Genomic DNA, 23,134 nt, shown 5'->3' with positions numbered 1-23,134 from the left:
CAGACTAATAGTCTAGCCACTACAGATGGCCGATGTTAAGGAGAATAACCTCTGACCTACTCTCGCTGATCACCTATTGTACAGTCACTCTTAAGCAGCTAAGTTTGGTACGTATTTTGGGGAGACAACTTAAGAGAAATCCTTCTGTTCCCCACACCCTTGAGTTGGGTCTAATTCATAACTGCCCTATATACAACAGAATATAACACTGCCCAATCCTGCACCACCTTCACAATAGTTGTAGTGGTCATGTTTGAGCCACTGTGTCAATCAGTCAGAGGATCTTCCCCTTTACCTCGAACCTCACCTTTACCAAGCATTATGGCCTTCTCTAAGGACATTACTCTTGATATGTGCATCTGTGTGAGTCTGGGTGGGCTAGAGAAACAAATTCACAGACACTCATGTGTATAAGAAAGAGCCTTAGGTACAAGAGCAATTGAATATTGAGAAAACACCCCAGGTCAGTCCAAATCAAGTCCATAAGTCTGATATTAGCCCATATGTCTGAATGTCCGACACCAATCTATAAAGTCCTCTTCAAACTCACGCAATACCTGCAATGATGCCAAATGCAGGAATATCACAGGCCAGTGAGTGGATAGTCTTGTTGATCCAGTGATGGTGGAAGCATCTCAGTGCTGGTGTGGGTCTCCACGTGGCTTCTCCAGGTCCAGGGCTCTTGCTGCCATCACCACAGCCCCATGTGTCTTGTCCGTAGAGAGTCAGCGAGTAAACATGTGTCCCACCCCCAGCCAGCTATTTATCTCCTTAGTGCCTCCATCAAGTTGCGATCTGATTGACAGGCTAGATACCACCCCTTCACTCTGAAACCTCAAATTGACACCAGATCACATAACTACCACAGAGTCAAAAGCATATGAAATGAAGTCTTGCCATTTTAACTTCTGGCTGTACTACTTCTATGACATATTTTTGTGTCTCCCTGGCAGTCCATGATATTTTCAATATTCCTTGACAGCACAGTAATCCAAATGTATCAATTCTTCTACCCTCTACATTTGTTGTTCAGTTTTCATATGCCTATGAAGTCCTTGAATATATCCTGGCTTGTGTTAGAACCACTTTAGCCCTGAAAATAACATCGTTGGTCTTCAACACTTTAAGGAGTTTCTGTGCAGTAGATATATATATGCCCAATGCAATAATGTCACTTTGATAACTTGACAGCTTCTTCCAGGAGTGTTTATTGTGGATCTAAGTCAGATGAAATCTTTAACAACATCAGTCTTTTTTGTGTATCATGTTGTTGATTGGGCCCAGTGTGAGGGCTTTAGCTTTCTTCACATTGAGTTGTGATCCATACTGAAGATTGCAGTCTTTGATCGTCAGTAAGTGATCAAGTCCTTCTTGTTTCAACAAGCAAGGTTGTGTCCCCTTCATATTTCAGGTTAAGCCTTTCTCCAATCCTGATGCCTTGTCTTTTTCACAGAGTCCAGCTTCTCTATTTTCTCAGCACACAGATTAAATTAGTATGGTGATAGGGTACTGCCCTGACACACCTTTCCTTACTTGAAACCATGCAGCATCCCTGTGTTCTATTGGCACAAATGCCTCCATCCATGTACCAGTTCCACATGAGCACAATGTAGTGTTCTGGGATTCCCATTCTTCTCAAGGCTATTCGGAGTATTTTATGGTCCACACAGTCAAACGCCTTAGCAAGGTCAATAAAGCACAAGTTAACATCCTTCTGGAATTCTCTGCTTTCTGCCAAGGTCCATCTGGCATCAGCAATGATATCCCTCATACCATATCATCTTCTGAATCCGGCTTGAATTTCTGGCAGCTTCCTCGCAATGTACTGTTGCAAAACTTACTTGCATCTGTTATCAGTGCTGTTATCTAAACATTTCCACACTCTTTTGGGTCACCTTACTTTGGAATGGGCACAAATCTGGATCTTCCAGTCAGTTGGCCAGCTAGCCGATTCCAAATCCACTGGCATAGACAAGTGCTTTGCTGTGTACCTTGTAGTTTCCTTCTTTCATGAAAGCTTCCTTCTTATCGCATGCCTTTTTTTCACCCTTTAAGAACATGTGCACTTCATCCATGAAGCTTTTTCTTCAACCACCAAGATAACTTAATACACCTTTTCCCTTCAATGCCTATTTATCATCATATTATATTACTGATTACTTGCTTCTTGACATCAAGATTAAAGTTTAATAATCCACAGTTCAGCTTACATATTTAAGGGCAAAGTTATTAGAGTGTTATAATAGAATTTTGTAACTAAAAGGGAGAGATTCACCAAACTAGCTTCAAGAAAAGTGAGAGTTATAAAACAAGCCTTATAAATTGACCTGAAAATGCTCTGGAGAGCCTCTGGAGCCACATCAGCTTGTAACAACGACCATTCTCTGTTGCAGTCTTTCATTGTCTGTCTTTGATGGGGCTTAGTTTATCACGACTAGCCTCCTGAACCCTCTCAGCTTTTATTCTGAGTCATTTTCACATGATTTCTTCATCCCAGTTTCAAAGAGAAAAATTTATTGGGCAACTTACTTTATTTCACGTAGCATGGATTGATTGCTTGTGGGCCACTGTAACAGATTGGTTTTCTTTGGGATCTGTGACTAGAGGGTGGAGTCATATGGTTCAGAACATGACTGAAGTGACCTTTTAAGGGCCACTTACAAATATATTCTCCTAGAAGAGACTGTAAATGGACTAGGACCATGAGAGAAATTCAACAGGCCCCCAAACAATTATTTCCTGGAGTTATTATTTTTTCCCAATAAGACAGAATGAGTTAAGAGCAGGCTGATGGTGAATGTTAGTAACAATCAGTTCATTCACTATACCTTGAGTGTATCACCACTCCTCCACTTCTTTAGATTTCAATGGACAATGGCTTGTTTCTACTATATGTCTATTTATAAAATGTGACTATAGATGACCTGATTTTTAAAATTGGGCAAAGACAAGGAAATAGAAGGCCGCTAAAGTAGGAAAGAAGGAAACATGGAAAGAGGAAGGAAGGGGGATAAGTGATGTTATATTGTGGGCATTGCGCTTAGTGACATGAAACAGTGTGTATGAACTATTGAATGAAAAAGTGATTTGCTCTGTAAACCTTCACCCAATTCACAATAAAAGAAAAAGTGGGCAAAGAACTTGAAGTCATTTCTCCAAAGATATACTAATGACCAAAAAGCACATGAACAGATCCTCAATACCATTAGTCATTAGGGAAAAACAGAGCAAAACCACTTTCTTAAAAATTATAGGATGACTATAATTTAAAAATGGAAAATAACAAGTGTTGGCAAGGATATAGAGAACCTTGATCTCTTATATATTGATGGTGGGAATGTAAAATGTGCCACCATTGTGGAAGATAGTTTGGTGGTTTCTCAAAAAATTAATTATAAAACCACCTATGGTCCAACAGTTCAACTCCTGGACATACACACTCAAGAGAATTTAAAATATATGCTCACATAAAAACTTGTATGCAAACATTAATGGCAGCATTCAAAACATAAAGTGGAAACACCCCCCATCTACTAACAGATCAGAAACATGGCATCTAGTTATACAATGAAATATTATACAGTTAAACAGGAATGAAATAGTGATTCGTGTGCTAGCATGAGTGACCCTTTAAAACATTATGGTGTGAGAAGCCAGACACAAAGGCCATATATGATTCAATTTTCATGAAATAGCTAGAATCAGCAAATCTCTAAAGGAAAAATGATGTGGAGGGGCTCAGGTGCTGGCAGGTGAGTGACAAGGAAGTGACTGCCAATGGCATGGGGTTTCTTTTGGGGTGGGTGGTGACAGAAATGTTCTGGAATTTGATAGTGGCGATGGCTGTACCTTGTGAAAATACTAAAACCCACTGACGTGTATGCTTTACAATGCATGTATATGTGAATCATATTGCATCTGAATCATACCTCAATGAGATAGCTTAGTATACATTATATGCCAAGGTTTCGAAGTCTTTTTATAAGAAAATGCTACCTACAACTACTTCAGTTAAAATCACTCTTTTTAATAGCCATGCTTTTTTACTTAATGTGGAATTTCTTGCCTTTTCAATAATGAACTGATTTTAGCATTCTGATATCATCAATAAAATTTCATCCAAGAGTACTTTCATATTGTAGCCTTTTTCTTCTTCTTGCCTCTCACAGTCTCTACTGCAGTCTTTATGGAAGCAGCAATACGCAATATGAAGATAAGGCCACGACCTGGGACTCTGCCTCAAAAGAGCACGCCCCCACCTGACAACACTAGAGAGTTTTCTTCATCGTATCTCATTCCATACAGTCATGAGATTGTGGGCTTTCAGGAGAAAACATCAGACAAAATGAAAACCTTAAGCAGTTGGTTTTGGGGGAATCATCCCCAAAGAAAACGCAGAGGATATTCAGAAAAGTGTTGTCTTAAAGGATGTACGAAAGAGGAACTTAGCATTGCGTGCTTTCCGTATGTTGATTATAGAAAGTTAGAAATGGGTCATCAATTGTGATTGAGTTACACTAACCATCATAGGAATTATACTAACTTAATAAAAACGGAATGTATTTTACCTTTTTTTGGTAATTGTGCTTGTAGGTTCAAGGCTATGAACAGTATCTGAGTGGAGTGCAAGCACTTGACAACACTATGGTAATAACAAGAATGTGAACATTTTTGGTGATTTTTTCCTCATTTTTCATGTTGAAAGATATTCTGTCATGTATACGTCTTAAAATTCTCTTACCATTATGGTAGAAATTCCCTTCAGCTATAATTAAATAGATTATGGAATCTTCTGCATTCCATCTCTGTAGCACAGACACTTATGCCAGGGAAATGAGGCTCATTCCATTGTGCCAATACACATCTGTCCCACCAACTGAAATATAATCTACTACTACTAGGAACTACTACTGTATTATAATCAATCGTAGGCTTACTGTTGCCCACTTGAAGTTCTTAAAATAGTAACTGCTCATATTCTCTTCACAATTTCTGTTGTGGACTTAAAGTCTTCAGTGTCTTTAGGTATAGGCATAAAACCTTACAGGCACTGACAGAAGGTGACTCTGAGAATGTGTTCAAAATATAATTCTAAAGTCCTACCCAAGCCTAATGAAGCAGAAACTCTGGGATTAGGGTCCAGGAATCTATGTTTGTACAGGCCCTTCATGTCATTCTGACGTACACTAAAGTTCAAGAACCACTTATTTGGTAAGGTAGTCACTACCTGAACATTGTTGAAATCCTGAAACTTATGTGCTTGTGTATATCACTAAATATCGATGGTGTATTACACCAAGCAATGTGGGGCTTTTTTCGACCTTATATCTACATCTGAAATAATGTTAATGCTGAGTAATAACAAAAATCCAAAGAATATAGGCTATTTCTATTTAACATCCATTAGTTAAGTCAGTAAACATCACTTGAAACCTTTCTCTCTAGTACCTTTCCCCAAAGTGTACTGTAATGTTCTTTTCAATTAAATATTTTGTTTCTACTTGGTTCTGTTAACTTCTTAGAACAAAAAAGTCCTTATGTCTGTATTAGGTACACTTCCAGGGTATAAATAAATACATTTTGAAATTTTATTAGTGCTACAGGACAGTCTGTTTTCAGTTACCTTTAATATAGGGCACACCTGTTCAGATACAAAATGACATCGACGCTGAGGAGTGAGGGAGGTTTGCTAAGGATTAAGTGAAAATGCACCACTGAAAATAGCCTTTGCTTAAGCTAAAATAGTGATGACTTGGGGCCAGTTTGCAGATGACAGGTCTGTCAGTGTGTCATACTGTAATGCCTCGTTTGTTGCTGTGATGCTGGGAACTCTATCACCAGTATTTCAAATACCGGCAGGGACACACATCATGGACAGGTTTCAGCTGAGCTTCCAGGCTAAGGACAGAAATAGGCTGGAGAAGGACTAAGCTGTCCACTGCAGGGGATTAGCAAATGAAAACCTGTTGAATAGCAGCAGTAGAAGCACCCAACAATAGCCACATTTGTATTTTTAAAATACAAGTACAGACTAGTTTACTATTAGTACCGATAATAATACACATCAGGATTCCGAATTAGAAAATCGTGAGATTGACCACTTCTATGATGACTATTATTTGGGGTCCGTTTGCCTGTTCAACTGCTGACTCAAGGCTGGAGCTTGAGTCCACTAGGAGGAACTCTGGGGGAAAGGCCTGGTGACCCACTCCAAAAGCACCGGCCACTGAACATCCTACCGAGCAGTTCCACTCTGACCCCTGAAGCCATCCTGGGTTGGAACCAACGCAATGGCAAGGCTGAGATACTTGCCTACACACTTTAGTAGTGCCGTTTGGCCGAGTAGTAAATTTGACTTGGGTATAGTGTTTTTGTTAACTTAAAATCACAATGGTAAAATATATAAAACAAAACTTGCCTGTTTAGCCAATTTAAGGGTACATTAATTACATTCACAATGGTATACAACCAATGTTACTATCTACTTTCAAAATTTCTCATCACCCCAGAGAAACTCTGTACCAATTAGGCATTACTCAATAATTCCCGTATTATTTAACTTTTCTAATAATAGCTGTCTTAGTGGGTGCAATGTGGTATCTTATTGTGGTTTTCATTTTCATTTCCCTAATGACTAAGGTTATTTCCCTGATGACTAATACAATGTGGAGCTACACAGCCTTGTTTGCTGAAAATGAAGACTTGAAGCACTAACTTACAAAGATCAAAGAATACAACCTTCAGTATGGATTACACTGCAAAGTAAACAAAAATCATTATGACTGGATCAGTAAACATCATCATGATAAATGGGAAAAGATTGAAGTTATCAAGGATTCAATTTTACTTGGATCCACAATCACTGTTCATAGAAGTAGCAGTCAAGAAATCAGATTACGTATTACACAGGGCAAATCTTCCTGAGAGTTATGTGTTAAAGAGAAACTTTGTTAATTTGTGGATAAAGGTGTGCCTGACTCAAGCCATGGTACTTTCAATAATCTCATATCCCTGTAAATGATGGATAATGAATAAGGAAAACTGGAGAATTGCTGCATTTGAATTATGGCATTGGTAAAGAATACTGAATATTCCATGGACTTCCAAAAGAACAAACAAATCTATCTTGGAAGCAATGCAGCCAGAATATTCCCTAGAGCCGAAGAAGACGGAACTTCATTTCACATGCTCTGGACATGTTACCCGGAGTGACCAGTCCCTGAAAAAACGACATCACACTTGGTAGAGAATCAGTGAAAAGGAGGAAGACCCTTAAAGAGACGAACTGACAAAGTGGCCGTGACAGTGGACTGAAGACAGTTGAGGAGGGTGCAGGACCAGTGTCCACTTTGTTGTCCATGGCTCACAAGATTCGGCGGTGACTTCATGGCACCTAGCAGAAGGAGCAACAGTGACTAATGATGTTGACGAGCTTTTCATGTTTCTTGGCATTTTACATCTTCTTTGGAGAAATGTCTTCAAGTCTTTTGCCCATTTTGAACTGGTTTGGCGTTCTAATGTTCAGTTATAAGAGTTCTTTATGTATTTTGGACACTTGACCCTGAGAAGATATATGGTTTCTAAATATTTTATAACATTTTAGAGGTTCTCTTTTCACTTTCTTGAAGTCCTTTAATGCACACATTTTAAAAATTTTTATGAAATTTTCTTTTGTTGCTGTTGTTCATGCTTTGTTTCATTCTTAAAAATCCATTGCAAAAATATTCCAAGTATTTTATGGTTTTAGCTCTTATACTTTTGTTGTTCAAGAGTTCATTTTTGTATGGTGTGAAATATAGATCCAACTTAATTCTCTTAAATGTAGACATTCAAATGTTCTGATGCTATTTGTTAAACAGATTCTTCTTTCTCTGTTGAATGGATTTGGCTTGGCCATAGATGTACCAGTTCATTTCTGGACTCCCAATTCTATCCCATTTGGTGTATCTTTATCCCACACTGTTTGATTACTGTAACTTTGTACTAAGTTTAAAAATCAGGAAAGGTTATTTCTTTTAGTGGGCATGGTAGGTTAGGCATGGTCGCTCCTTTCTAAAATTTTCTCTATGTTTCCTTTCGGTGTAGCAGATGCGTTGGGCTACAATCCACAAATTCCTCAGCTCGAAACCACCAGCTGTGCCTCAAGAGAAAGATGAGGCTTTCAATTCCCATAAACAGTTACAGCCTCGCTAATTCAGAGGGGCAGTTCTACTCTGTCTTATAGGGTTGTTGCGAGCTGACATTGACTCTAAGGTAGTTTGAGTTTGGTCCCCTTAACACCAGATGAGTAAATTCCTTACATTCTGTTAAAACAACTAATGTGGTTTCTGTTCTCTTTGATGGGTTTGAATGATAAAGCACCTAACAGAAATACTAGTCTTGAATTGGTACAGGGCTACAATGACAAATGTGCTTCATTTGAACACCCCAAACGGTTAAAGGCTGGCTGACAAGATGTGTTTTAATTCTGAAATGGAGTGCTGATTGATGCAGGCTATTTGCCATCATGTCTCAATCACAGTTGCATTCTCTGAGCATCTATAAATGGGAGAGTAATCAGTGAGAGTGACTAAACAGCCTGTATTGCTGAAGTCATACACAACTGCGTGCAGACCATACTGGGATTGGAGCTCTCTAGAGTTTGAACCTCGGAGCCCTGTGAAAGGCTGAAGGTGAGGAGTGATGGTTGAAGACATCTCTCGAGATGAATGGAAATGAACACTTGAAGTAAAAAGATGTCTAGTCTTGCCCATTCTCCACTTAGACTAAGTATTTTTAAAAACTTCTCTAGAGCTGGAACAGCGAAATGCTTCATTGCTTTGGACAGCAGGACAATGGTCAATCATGTCCCTCTCACATTGGATTAACAATATTTGTTCAACAGTATCCACTAGCAGATTTTGAACTCCATGGAGAACAAGGATTGGGCCTTTTTTTTTAGTTCTGACTATAGTTTTCTTATAGATTGGTTAGAAATACAAATAATTAGCTCTTTAGAAAACATGATTGTGACTACTGTGGTTAGAAATAACATATAACTGAAAATAGCTAAAACTGTACTTCATAAATATTTTATTGACACTGTTGAATCAATTTTTTCTTATAAAATTTTGAATTGTCACTTGGTCAATTCATTTTCTCAATCTGATAAAATTCCAGGTAAGACATTTAAAAAATTATGCGTCTGAAGAAGGGTGAATGAATTGTATAGTCTTAGCAGTGTCTACAATGTTTTACTATTTGAATATGGTATGTGCGTTTTGCTAAGAACGTGACTCATATGCAAAGTTAGAAGCTATATAACATAGCTATGCTATGAAATCAATTGATGGTAGGTTTAAAATTCTCTCACTGACATTCTGAAACCTCTTCAATATCCACATTGGTCACATCCTAACATGGTTAGCAGCTAGTTATCTTGAACTTAAATCCACCCAACCCAAACCTGGGAGGAAACACAAGGTATTTTCTGAAACTCAGACTCAGATTTTTTTCTTAAAATCAAATTTATATATAGCCTAAGTCTTCTGTTTGGAGGATGCTGCAGACTTATACTTCTAGTCCACAATTATTCTAATATAGCACACTAAAAGACATTTAGTGAGTTATACTGAAAAAATTAGGAAAGCTTTCATGGTAAATAATTTAAATATTAGAACTAAAGTTGATACAGTCATCTTCAAAATAGGAAGTGATCATTGATCTTAGGAAGCATTTCTAAGTCAGTGTGTGTGACCCCACTTCTTTGGTAAGGTGATAATACAACTAACTAACTAACTTCTGAATGTTTATTCAGCCAGTGCTTCAATTTTTGTGGGAAGATGCAAGAGGTGTAAGTGAAGGCATTGCCAGAGCTTCAGGGATGCCACCTTGTGGAGAACAACTCCTTGTTCTCTCTGTTTACTGCACAATATAGTTTCAAAGTCTGCATGGTGGGATCCAAAGTACTCACTTTCCTTTAAAGCATACAAAACAAAACTCATTGCCATCAAGTCAATGCTGACTCATAGCGATCCGATAGGACAGGGAAGAACTGCCTCTGTGGGTTTCCTCTTTATGGGAGTAGAAAGCAGTCTCTCACGGCAGTTGGCAGTACAGATAAATAGACAAATGAGTGACTGGCTCCCAAAGCAAGGCTCTGAGGAGCCAAGGAAGTATTTCTATATAGATGGTGTAGTGCAATATGCTGGAATATTTACGGAATTATAAAATTCTAAAAAAAAAAAAAATCCCCTTATTTCCAGAGAATAATGCTCACTTGAAGAGGCATGTGAGCATTAACCAGCATGATAATCCTTCCCTTCCCTTGCCAGAACCCAAGAGTCAGCTGTAGGGTATATCGTCTGAATTTTTTTAAAAAACCCCAAACAACACAAACCCTTGATCAAAAAGAATTATTCTCTTGAAAAGTTGGGAATTTTACATAAGATAGTCATCCCACTCTGTGAAATGAAGAATGTTTGTGTGGTATTCTTTTTCTAAAGCTAAAAAATGAAATTAAAAAAAACATTAAGAAATCGAGTTCAGACCCTCATCAAAATACAAGCAGATGAATCCTTAGAGGCCTTGTAAGGATCTACTTTTAAATAAATGTTAGTACAAAATCTGAGCTCTAGGGCACTCCCTCTGGGCTACTGCTGTCCACTTGAGTACAGACGAGGAAGATGCAGAATGGAAAAGAGAACAGCAGCTCCCAGACCTCAACTACACATGCATATCCCCTACAGGAGTCGCCCAGATTAAACAAAAATGATGCTCAACTGTCATCAAGAAGCCTACTAGAAATCTATTTTTCAATTTAATACCCTGTTGTTTTCTATGAATTTTGCATTTAATGCTTGCAAAAATGCTTATGAGGATGCATTCTAAAAGCATCACATCTCTTCCTCCCAACAGCCTAAACTCACTGGGTTTTTGAGTAAGGCCCTTTTCTTATGCAAACAACCTCCAAAAAGTAGTCAGCAAAATAATCAGAAGTCTGAAGTACAAAATACAAACATAAAAAAAAAAATGCCACCAAAAAAAATATGACTCTTCTTTTTAACCAAAAATATTGAGTATTTTATACTTTATATAAATAACACAAAACATGCTAGGTATGGCATCTAAAATGAAAGAGCTATAAACACAACAGAAAAAAACCACCCTTTGTAATAAATTGGAACTATGAGTGCCGTCAGTCCCCTCCAAGAGACAGATGATGAATTTTTTACCGGCATTCTTGTCAAAGAGTAAAGTGAACAATTACAATTTTCACTGACTGACTCTCGAGAAGAATCTGCCAAAAGAAAAATCTCTGTAAGAGACTTTCTTAACCTTTCAAATATACAAGCTTCAGAAAGAGGCATTCAGAATGGAAATTCACCAGTTATGCATCTTAAAGAGCCCTGGTGTCCTAGTGGGTAATGCAAGCAAGGTCAGCAGTTCAAAGCCACCAAACACTCCTTGGGAGAAAGATGAGGCTTTCTCTTCCCACAGAGAGTTACACCCTTGGAAAACCCAAGGGGGCAGTTCATCCCTTTAATGGCAGTGAGTTTTTTGTTTTTAAAATAAATCTTACTAAGAGTATACATTTTAAAAAGCAATCCATTTTATGACTTCTGCTTAAATTTAATGGATGGATGACCATGAGTTCTAGGGATTGAAGCATCTTATTAGTAGCCAACAGATCCATAGATGACGATGTCCCTAGCATTTACTCTCACAATTAAAAAAAAAACTATTCATGCAATCCTTTAAAAATTAGGAGATGACTATTATTTATAAAACAGCACAAAAAAGACAAGGGAAACAAATAAGAAAATAGATTGTGTTCCATGTTTGTAAGCTTGTTCCATTTCAAAATGTATTCTTTAGGGTCGTGGAAATTTCCTATACAAATAAAACTAGACATTTGTTCCCTTTGCTTTGAAAAATATTTACAGTACATGGAACAAGATGAAAGCAAACACCTGTTCATATTGCTGGCCAGTGATGTAGATGAAGGAGGGAGGACATAAAAGTGCTTATTCAATGATCTGACCATCTTAATTTGTACAGTGAAGCTGTTGTACATAAACTATGGAAAAATTAGAAAATGTTATTCATGAACACCAGCCCTTGGGGGCATTACACAAGATGCCAAGGTAGTAGTGTACATTTACTGTGATATAAACTGTACACGCTTCTCCCGGGCATCTCTAACATGACGTTTACAGGTTTGCCTCTCTCAGAAATCTGAGTTGGAAAGTATTTCTTTTGCCAAAGAAAGATGCTATTCATGGACGTATTCGGTTCATGAAACTTTTACAATTTTCCTTGCTGAGGACTTTTCATCGGTGCCTTTCCCAGGCGTCCCCGTGGAGAAGACGGACACAGAACAAGCTGAAAGTGTTGATCAGAGGTCTTCACCTCGTGGCTGGCTGCTGTCATTGTCCGCAGCAGTGTGAAACGCAGGACTCTGTGCTGTGAGTCTACACTGGTCTCGGAGTCAAGCTCTCGGCTGTCATCCTGCCATGCTGTCCCGGATCCGATCCACTCGCACAGCTAGGTCCCTGAAGGAAGGGCGCTGAATCACGTTGTTGTTCCAGCATTCTGTCATGATCATGTAAATCTGTAAAGGAGAGAAAAGGCCGAGATGACAAGCAACACTCAGTGCCGTCTTCTGACTGGTGGAGAAAACCAACTCCGAACTCCTACTACATGCTGCAGATGGGAGAGCATCACGGCTCTCAGCACTGACGTTACATTACAGTATTTAGCCAACAGCCCAGCAAATTAAACTGTAGAGAGTGACCTGAAATCCTGGGGGGGGGGGAGGTGAAAGGGGCGGGCGAGAGGGAAGGAGCAGAAAATGCATGGTTACTGTAGATCAGTGGTTGGTCGTGAACCCTTTGGGGGTTGAACGACCCTTTCACAGGAGTTGCCTGATTCATAAAAATAGCAAAATTACAGTTATGAAGTAGCGACGAAAATAATTTTATGAGGCAAGGAGGGGGAAGAAATGGGGAGCTGATATCAGGGACTCAAATGGGAAGAGAATGCTTTGAAAATGATGATGGCGGCATATGTGCAAATGAGCTTCACACACTGGAGGAATGTATGGATTATGATAAGAGATGTAAGAGCCCCCAATAAAAGTATTTTTAAAAAATGAATGGAAAATGGGGAAAAAATCATTTTATGGTTGGGGGGTCACCACACATGGGGAACTGCATGAAAGGGTGCTGAGAACCACTGCTGTAGAGAAACACATTCTTGTTACCTCGTCTGGACAGCCCTCTGGCCTTGGTAGTCTCCCATTGTTCTTCAAGAGCTCTATCAAGTGGAACACAATCATCTGGCCTTGCTTGTCGGTGCCAATCATGCGCATAAATTCCTGAAACATAAACCCATTTCCTATGAGTTTTTTTGTTGTTGTTCATTTAACTTGAAATACAACTTTTCCCCAACTTCTCCCAATAATGGGGAATATTCTATATAAGTATGTTTTCACATATGTTTTGAGACATCTTCAAAACAGACTATTTTATGGATCCAAACCTTCCACTTCACTCCTATTTAAAAAAATACTATTAAATGTGAAATTTGTGTCACGCCATTTCTGTAATTAACACACTACTGATTCCCTGAGGAGTGCACAAAGTAAATTTTACTAAAAGCAGGGTTTTTTGTTGTTTCAGCACGTACTACATTTCAGTTTAATTAAAAGTTAAATACAAAAGAGAACATAAAAAGACTGTAGAATGAATGAATGAAATGGACAGAAAAGCAGTCGAAAACCATAAATGCTAGGGCAATATTTACAACAAATGTATCATACATTTTAAATACAGAGTTCTTATAAGTTGGTAAAAAAAAATAGCAGTGTAAAGATGGACAAAGCACATAAGATGAAAGTGCACACACACTCAACATCCAACAGTCACACTAACAGGGCCACAGGAATTCACCATTTATCTCATTACCAACACGGTGAGAGTAAAAATGCAGTGGCCAGTCTTGGCAAATGATGAAATGTGACCTGCTATGCATCCAAGTTGCGCATGTAATCTTTTCTGGAAAGCACTGGAAACAATCCAGACCCTTTTATATATAATACATTTATGTATAGAGTTCAATGTTCACTTCACTGAAAGGTCACTTAAAAGAGTGGAGAGTGACTGTTAGGTAGGTTAGTAAAGGGCTGGGAATGTAAGCTCCGGGAACAAAGGAGGGGCGCACTGCACATGCCCAGAGGCTCAGGGTTTCCCAAAGGTAAGCACTGGTGGGCGGGAACCTGAATTGGCCCACCTAGGCCAGGTGAATTCAATTCAGCCAATGGGGTCTATCAGGGGTCGTCCACCACGCCTCCCCGTGGAATCCTTGAAAAGGCAAGAGCCCAGAGTCCAGTGGCAGACCTCTGGGAACTTTGGCAGAGCTCTGGGAGAGCACTGGAGGGACTTTGGCAGACTTCTGCGTGACACCGAGCAGCTTACAGCCAGGCCGCATGTCCAGGAGGAGACCCTCGGGTGCCATGTAAACCTGAAACTTCTTCTAACTCTTATAAAACTCACTTGGATCACGAACCAGGCTTCGGCGTGAATTCTTTCTCACGCAGAGCCAGGGACCGAGTTATAGATCTAGCTACAGAGAGATCTAACATGACTGTCCAGATGATGGAGTGATATCCAGCAGTTGGGTACCATGTCTATAGTGAGTATGTAGCAGTAGAGGGCAAACTTCTGCTATAAGACTTAGTAAAACGGAAGCATGGCAAACTGCCATATGAATTTCATTTTTAGTAAATTACATGTGAAAGACCTCAAAAATTCATGGAAATAATCCATTATCTTTTCATTCTACTTTCCCATAAACTTTTTGAAGCCATATATATATATATTTATGAAATTTCACTTCTTTATAAGTTCAAAGAATCCTTGAACACATGATAATATTCAAGTGATTACCTCTGAATTAAGGATTATTTTTTCACACTTTCCCATATTAACAAAAAATCTACCATGAGCAAAAAATAAATTACAATCAAAGTTTAATCTGTGCAATAATTCCTATAATGAATAAATTTACTGATTTTATTAAACAGTATTAAGAGAATATACTACATAATACTCCAACTTCCCTTTTGAAAGATGCAAGTCAGTTTAATGAAGAGGCTTAGGGAAATTTCTGGATGTTGCCTTACAAGTGAAGGACAGATAAAGTTATGGGTGAAAGGCTCAAAAGCACTGACCGCAGGTGGGCTTTTGCTCTTCTCAATGTAGGTGAAAAGCTCATACAGCACCACTCCAAAGCTCCACACATCTGAGGCCACGGAAAATCTGCTCTCAGTCAGAGATTCTGGGGCATACCTGTAACAGATGCAATGCTTGTAAGATAGGCATTTACCTGCAAATCACTGGATAAAAGGAACTAAGGTGTGCAGGAAAGAGTTAACTTGGCAGACCTGAGGCTCCTATACTTAGAAAGGCCCAATTGTAATGCTGACTCTCACTTGGCTTCTGGAATTTTGATTTTAGACAGGGGACCTTCCTGGATCAGAGAGTAAGGAACCACCATGCACCTACCACTCACCTAAGCCCATCGGCTCATCCTGTTTCATAGCTTACTCCCCTGACCCGCTAACTCAATGTACTTCTTGGCATGGCAGTATTTCAACCGTAATTATTTTAGAATGCTGCTTTGACAGGAAAGCCTCTTCTTTTAAAACACATTTACAATTCCTTTATGGCTTATTCTTCTGTGGAGAAAACTCATTTTTTCTAAATTATTGATGGTTTCTTTTTAAAAAAAATCATTTTATTGGGGGCTCTTACAGCTCTGATCACAATCCATACATATGTCCATTGTGTCAAGCACATTTGTACATATGTTGCCATAATTTTGAAAACATTTTCATATCAGCTCAATTTCCCCTCCCCTCCCCTCCCTCCCTCCCTCCCTCATGAACCCTTGATAATTTATCTTTTTTTTTTTTTCATGACACCAACCTCTGTCTCACTTCACCCACTTTCCTCTAGCCATCCTCCAGGGAGAGAGTTATATGTAGATCATTGTGATTGGTTCCCCTTTCTCCCCCCCACCATCCCCTTCCCCTCCTGGTATCCCTACTCTCATTATTGATCCTGAGAGGGTTATCTGTACTGGATTCCCTGTGTTGTGAGCTCTATCTGTACCAGTGTGCATGCGCTGGTCTATCCAGATTTGTAAAGTAGAATTGGGGTCATGATAGTGGGAAGGGGGGCGGGCGGAGGCGGGGAGAAAGCATTAAAGAACTAGAGGAAAGTTATATGTTTCGTCGGTGCTATACTGCACCCTGACTGGCTCATCTCTTCCTTGTGACCCTTCTATAAGGGGATGTCCAATTGTCACAGATGGGCTTTGGGTCTCCACTGCACGCTCCCCCTCATTCATATTGATATGATTTTTTGTTCTGGGTCTTTGATGCCTGATACCATCAACACCTCATGATCAGACAGGCTGGTGTGCTTCTTCCATGTGGGCTTTGTTGCTTCTCAGCTAGATGGTCACTTACTTATCTTCAAGCCTGTAAGAACCCAGATGCTATATATTTTGACAGCTGGGCACCATCAGCTTTCTTCATCACATTTAATGCACCCATTTTGTCTTCAGCGATCATAGAATGCCAGGAGTACTTGATTAAAGGCTCAATGTCCATCTGTTATCTTAATACTTGTTATATAAATATATGTACATAGATCTATTTCCCTATCATTATACATAAATATATTTGCAATAGCTAGGTGTAGTTGCAAAATTTACAGGTGCAATATAAGGTGAAGATAATTATAAGCCATATACTTAGCAGCAGCAAATTAAGTGATTTTAATATTCTGAATGTAAACCAAACTCAGCTGCCATCAAGCCGATTCCAACTCACAGCGACCCTCCATAAGGGTTTCTGAGCTTGCAGACCTTTCCGGGAGCGGCCAGCCTCATCTTTCTTCCATGGACCTTGTTTGCCATTGACGCACAATGCCTAACCCATAGAGCCATAAGGGCTCCAGAAAATTCTTATAAGCTGGAAGTTGTATTTTTAAAATATTTGTAACTCTGATTTTCAAGTCAGATACCCCCAAATATAAATAGAATATACTTAAATAAATAAAATCCGCTCCTTAACACTAACATCTGATTAAAAAACATTATCTTAATAGTACTCTTTCAGTAGATGAACACACACCAAAAAAGTCTATTTGGAATGTATCCAAAGAGCAAAAGATTCCAATATGATTTCACCAAGCCAACCTTAGAAACCATAAATGAAATGAAGCATAAAAAAAGGAAACCTCACATCAGAGCACAGATCAATAGAAACAACAATGTTATGTCCCACATGAAACAGGTTTATAAGCTCTCACAACTAAGCCAAAATTTAATGGAAGAACAAAACTAACTTTAGCTTCACAACGCTGATAGTCACTGATGCCAGATTACAGACCATCAGGCTTGAACAGCGGGAAGTCTGAGATCCCAGTCTCTGGGCTGGAATCCCAGTGTTACTGCTATCACTCAAGGGCCTTTGGGAAGCTATGCAGCCCCCCTGCTCAGCTCCCCGTGTAAGATGGAGCTGATGGCAGTAGCTCTGCAGGGGGCTGTTCTAAGGAATGAGATAATGCTTGAAATGCATATTATAGGTGCTAGCTACTGTACTAACTATACAAATGGTAAGCTATTAAACCTGGGGAATATAAATAAAACTTGAGGTGTGTGCTCTAAGATATCACTTTATTGGCCTAAAATCATACTCACCAGAATATGGGGCTTTCACCGGGTTCCTTCACTTTGTAATATTCTTTGTCTTGGGGCAAAACTTTGGTCAACCCAAAATCTCCAATTTTAACTCTGTTCTCATTCTCCACCAATATATTTCTTGTTGCCAGATCCCTGTGGATATACCTTTTTGTGCCAAGATATTCCATGCCCTATGGATAAAATAGCATTTTCCTTTTGTAAACTTAACAATTAAGGGCTCTTACCCTTGTACAAACCTAAAACCAAGTCCACTAATGTTGAGTCATTTATGTCTCGGAGCCACCCGACAGAACAGAATGGAACTGCTCTACCAGGTTTCCAAGACGGCCACATTTCCTCCCATGGCACTTCGGCTGGAGGTTTTGAACCACTGATCCCATTAACAGTCCAGTTCAGCTTTATTCCTGTAACCCCCTTTATGATCTTAAAGTAAACTGTAGAGGATCTCTTAATTACTTCAGTATGCCCACTTCATCTACAACAAACAACTAAGATGTTAGGTACCTTGCATATCTGAGACGTGTACAGCAGAAGTTTTTTATGATCTATACGCTCTTTATGTTTCTGGAGATAGTCTCGCAAACTTCCATATGGTAAATACTCCATAATTAATCTCAGATTACGCCGACCTTTTAACATACAAATGGGAACATAATGTTTCACTTTGCGATGCTTTCCTGATGAAGTCTTAGGAAATAACCATATATGACTAACTTATTAAAGATATATAAAACATAAGTCCAAAATGACAAAACTACTTTAAATTAAAGAGAATGCTGTAGGTAAGTATATTGGTTTTTTTTGTCAAATAGTTTTGAAGTACAGCCTTTAAAATAGTTAATGCTTTAGTCTTCTGTTGACTCCCTAGAAAACCAAAATAAAGCAGATGGAAGACATCCTTTCTCCTCATTGAGAGTACACAAAGTGTCCAATTTAAAACCACTTTTTAAATAGAAAATATTAGGAAACACAAATTGTGTCCATTAAAAATTATGTTCTCTGAGCACATTTACACCAGCAGGCCACCCACTCCATTATTGGCGAAGAGCATGAAGAACCGGCCGGTTACAGCCTACAATCACCCAGCACAAGGGTTGTCCCACAGACTGGCCTGCTCTCCGAGCATGGGCACATTATCAGTCTGTGTGCTTAGGCTTCTGTTTCCGTTTCCCAGGATGTCACAGCCTATCTTGAGTTCAAACTGGGTTCCCGGGGGCGGCTTACCAGCACTGTAGCACACGCCCTTGTACTTGACTATGTTGTCGTGCTGCAGGGATTTCAGGATCTCTATCTCCCTCTCGAAGTCTCGCAGGTGCTCCTCAGTGCTGTGCTGGAGCTTCTTCACGGCCACCACTTCCCCAGTGTTGTCCTGCAGAGGGTCGTAGCGGCACATCTCCACACTCCCAAAGTTACCCTAGACAGCATTTTGTTTTGTTTTTTAAAAGATCACTCTTCAAGGAAACATACCCTTCATTGAAAATAAAGTATAAGTCTGGTGCTAATAAATTTAGTGCATTTCGGATGTTTTTGCTTTCTTAAAGAAAAACTAACGCCTGCTTCATCTATAACAAATAGACAGGACGTTAGGTACCTTGAATATCTGAGAAGTGTACTGCAGAAGTTTATTATAATCTATCCACTCTTTATGTTTCTGGAGATAGTCTCGCAAACTTCCAATATGGTAAATATTCTGGAGCAAATTTTCGCGGCTCTAAGTGACTGAATTTTCAGCTATCTATTGAAGTCAGTTAATAATGACCCCAAGCACTAGGACAAATGTACGCTTGAAGTTAAGTCCCTTATGACACCGTCTGGAAGCCTACACAGCCACGTGCATAAGAACTAAGATTCTGCAGGCAGAAAGGGTGATGTCAGACTCGTGGCTCATCACTAACTCTCTTTGTGACCTTGCACACATCACTACCCTCTCTGAACCTCAATTTTCTTTTCCTTGAAGTGAGGAATATGGAAATATCTATTATATATTGCTTCTGTGAGAAATTATTCTAAAACACATTTCAAAACACAGAAGCTGGGAATTATCACAGTGCTTTAATATTTTCCTCTACTTAACAATGAAGCACTACAAATTCATTTTCTAGTGCCATTAAACACTCTGAATACACGAGTTTTCATTGTTATATACTCAATTCTCACATGAATACTGGCAGACTAGAGAGATTGCAGGTTTGATTCCAGACCACCTCAGAAAAGCGAGTATCACACAAATGTTCTGGTTTTCCAATGCATAGAAAAATTATGTTTACAATCCACTGTAATCTATAAGGGGTGAAGGAGCACCATGAAAAAGTCAGAAATGTGACTTTAAGTGGCACATCAGACAAATGGAAGCAGACCTGCTTGACGCAGTATCTACAGAGTTCAATAAAATGTGGTATGCCTATTACTGATGTTTTTAAATCTGGAAATAGAAATGGCTAACAAAGTAAATTTTCAGTTATGCAACCTTCATGCTGTTTCAATAATATTCTTAATCACAAATATTGGTGTTAGCTCTATGAGAATGTTTTCTTAGAAGTGGAGTTAGCTGTTTAAAGGACCCTTCCAAGGTCCTGGACACAGGCTGCATCTCAAGCTCTCTGGAAGAGGTTGCCAATCTGTCTAAGGCACAATGCAAGCACGTCAGTTCCATCAAATGCTGCCCCCTCGGCCATTGTAATTCTGCTAAACCTTTGTTTGGCAAGAATCATTCTCATTGTTGAATTTGCAATGCCTCCATTTTCCTTTAGAAGAAAGAGGTAAGGGAAAACGCTTGAGACAGGAGAGAGATTCAGGATAGGCAGCAAGAGGGATAGTAAGTGTAGGGAGAGTATTACTGAGAAGAAGTCAGTCCAAGACAAGGGTAAGGCCTCAAGCTGGAGACAGGCAGTGGAAGGGAGAGGTAGAGGGACAGTGAACAAGAGAGAGCCTCGAGGAGACGGACTGACACAGAGACGACAACAATGGGCTCAGACACAGCAACCACTGTGAGGATGGAAGCAGATAATCAAAGGGTGGGTGTGTGTACGGTATAAAATTGGGAACTGGTGAGAGCACAGTGCAAGCGGTCTACCAGATCTACCCAATCTAGAGAAGGGCAGATCTGAAGCTAGAAGTTAGCTAATGGCCGTTTAGAAGACAAAGGGTTCAAAGACACCGGCCAAAGAAACATAGCCAAAAGTTTATATATTGGATAGAGTCACAAGATACTATGTTATAGTCAGAGAGGGAGCCTTCAGGGTCTGGAATTTCATAAGTACAGTTACTAAAGGGAATTATAGAGCTAAAAGTAAAATCATTTAATCCAGGTGTAGATTTTGTGTAGAGAAGTCGAGAAATTTAGAGGGCATTAGGAGGGTGCTCAAGACAATGGCACGAGGTGAAGTGAAGAAGAAAACAAATGAGTACTAGAAGTGCTCATGGGAGGGGCAGTACTGACGAGTATGCTAGTTTTAGACATTAGACTTGTGGATAATTTGTTACACAGCAATGGGTAAATACTATATCCAAATCCCTGAGATTTTTTTTCTTGTTGTTGATTTAACTCTTAAAACTTTCCTGAGAATATTTTATAAACAAGGTACAATTAAAAACATTCTAAGCATTAAAGCTTGATAGAACCCAAAGCTTAGGTTTAGTAAAGCTGTACTGGAACACAGAACCTGCATATTGGATCCCTGCTCAAAATGAATCTGTGAGGTTACACGAAATAGAGTTTAGAAGAAGAGACCGGGAGAGGGAGTGGGATGGGCACCATTACATTGCAGGGATTGTAATCAGTATCACAAAACATTTTGTGCATGAATTGTTTAATGAAAAACAAAGTAGTTCTACAAAATTTCACCCAAATCCACATTAAAAAGTTGAAAGAGAGAGCATCCGAGCACTTCCAATGGCTTTGAAAATTCCTAAATTGGAGTTTCCATATGAATTTAAAAGACCTTTAGGACAAATAGGACTTCACCTATAAGGTTTTCCAGGTTCCAATTCTATGGGTATGTGGAAGTCCATGGATTGGAAGACAGACACTTGTGTGGACCACTTCACTTGTTAAACTTGGATTTCCACCCCACCCCATTCCCCACCCCCTCAAAAGAGAGAGAGACAGCAAGCTCACTGACATGGGCGAGTCTGCTAAGAACTGAGCAGTTCTGACTGCTGGGGGACAGGCCAGTTGTCAGTCCAGACAGGAGGCAGGTGGGCAGAAAGGTTTCCAACAGCTGTCTGTAACGCATACTCAAATGTCCCTTCTATCAAGGGTGGGAAACCCCCCTCCCTCATCATCCTTTTGATAATGAAGGTGTTCACTGCGTGTGACATGTCAAAGGCTCTACAAAGTTCTACAAGTAAAAAAAGCTCTCCCTTTAACTCGGCAGTCTCCAAATCTGACAACTTGATAAATTCTGCTTTTCTATGAAAGCCTCATAAAATGTTATGGAAGTGAACTTTAGAGAATCTCTAAGGTCTTTCCTTCCCCTTAATAAAATGTTCCATGATTGCATTCTACTTTGAAAACTCTCAACATCTTACCTTGCCAAGTTGCTGTAAAAATTTCAAGTGTCTTTCTTCAAACTGTGTAGGGTCCCTGTCTTCAAAAACACCAGAAAATCCCAGGGCACCTATCCTCATATTTGGTAGCACATCATTTTCCATTAAGAGTTCATAATCTGGAGAAACAAGAATATTTACTTTCAGGTACTTTCTTTGGGTTAAATTGGTATGTATTCAAGATGATAAGAAAGCCTGCTGAATTGGAAGTATTACAAATAATAGTTTAATTTATATTCATGTTTATGTAATATTAATAATAATATTCACAAACTTTTAAGAAATATTTTTGCAAAGGATAAATTATTATTATCTAAAATGTGTGGTCTTAAAGTTCATAGAGTAAGGCTACACAGTCTGACTTTAATGGTGAGACTATTGAGCAGAAAATAAGTATTAGCTAAGTACATGTATTGCTGGCATATAGTTAGCACATTTCTACTGAGAAGATACAAAGAAATCTACCTCAGGATTAGAAAAATCTATCTAATATAAAACATATGAAACTAGTTTAAGAATTATTTTTAAACGTTAATGAAGCCAAATTAATTCCTATAATATACAGCCCATTAACTGGCAAACTAGAATTTGATTACTGAAGGAAAAAGACCTTTTAAAAAAATCCCTGAGGGAACTGGAATATATGTGAAGTGTGGGAAGTCATATACACATCAGAAATTACGAGAGTCTGCCCCCAGAAGAATTTATTTCAGAGGATGGCACTGAATCTGCAGCTCCAGGAGAGGGACATGGCTGATCTGAGCACACGGGAGCAGATGAAGGGTAGGGAGGAGAGAGTGGAGCACATCCTGGCCCACCAGGACTTGAGGAC

At 39.2% G+C, this 23,134-nt stretch overlaps 2 protein-coding genes across 3 annotated transcripts in view; one reads left to right on the top strand and one right to left on the bottom strand.

The window, feature by feature from the left end:
• Positions 1 to 4,671, top strand: part of INSL6 (insulin like 6) — a 14,224-nt gene extending 9,553 nt beyond the window's left edge. The window contains exon 2 of the mRNA XM_013007714.2: positions 4,170 to 4,671. Coding sequence (XP_012863168.1) covers positions 4,170 to 4,507 — 338 coding nt within the window. The 3' untranslated portion in view covers positions 4,508 to 4,671. The remainder of the gene's footprint in view (positions 1 to 4,169) is intronic.
• A 7,124-nt stretch (positions 4,672 to 11,795) lies between these two features.
• JAK2 (Janus kinase 2) overlaps positions 11,796 to 23,134 on the bottom strand; it is a 67,683-nt gene continuing 56,344 nt past the window's right edge. For both annotated transcript variants that reach the window (XM_004714459.2, XM_030885335.2), the window contains 7 exons: positions 22,285 to 22,421; positions 18,979 to 19,168; positions 18,259 to 18,383; positions 17,752 to 17,924; positions 15,212 to 15,329; positions 13,244 to 13,357; positions 11,796 to 12,592 (listed from right to left, as the gene is read on the bottom strand). In XM_004714459.2, coding sequence (XP_004714516.1) covers positions 12,485 to 12,592; positions 13,244 to 13,357; positions 15,212 to 15,329; positions 17,752 to 17,924; positions 18,259 to 18,383; positions 18,979 to 19,168; positions 22,285 to 22,421 — 965 coding nt within the window. In that variant the 3' untranslated portion in view covers positions 11,796 to 12,484. The remainder of the gene's footprint in view (positions 12,593 to 13,243; positions 13,358 to 15,211; positions 15,330 to 17,751; positions 17,925 to 18,258; positions 18,384 to 18,978; positions 19,169 to 22,284; positions 22,422 to 23,134) is intronic.

Source organism: Echinops telfairi, unplaced genomic scaffold (genome assembly GCF_000313985.2).
Source record: "Echinops telfairi isolate 266 unplaced genomic scaffold, ASM31398v2 ScPeMD7_25;HRSCAF=90, whole genome shotgun sequence".
Lineage (NCBI taxonomy): Eukaryota > Metazoa > Chordata > Mammalia > Afrosoricida > Tenrecidae > Echinops > Echinops telfairi.
The sequence above is the reverse complement of the archived record's forward strand: the minus strand, read 5'-3'. Positions and strand labels throughout refer to the sequence as shown.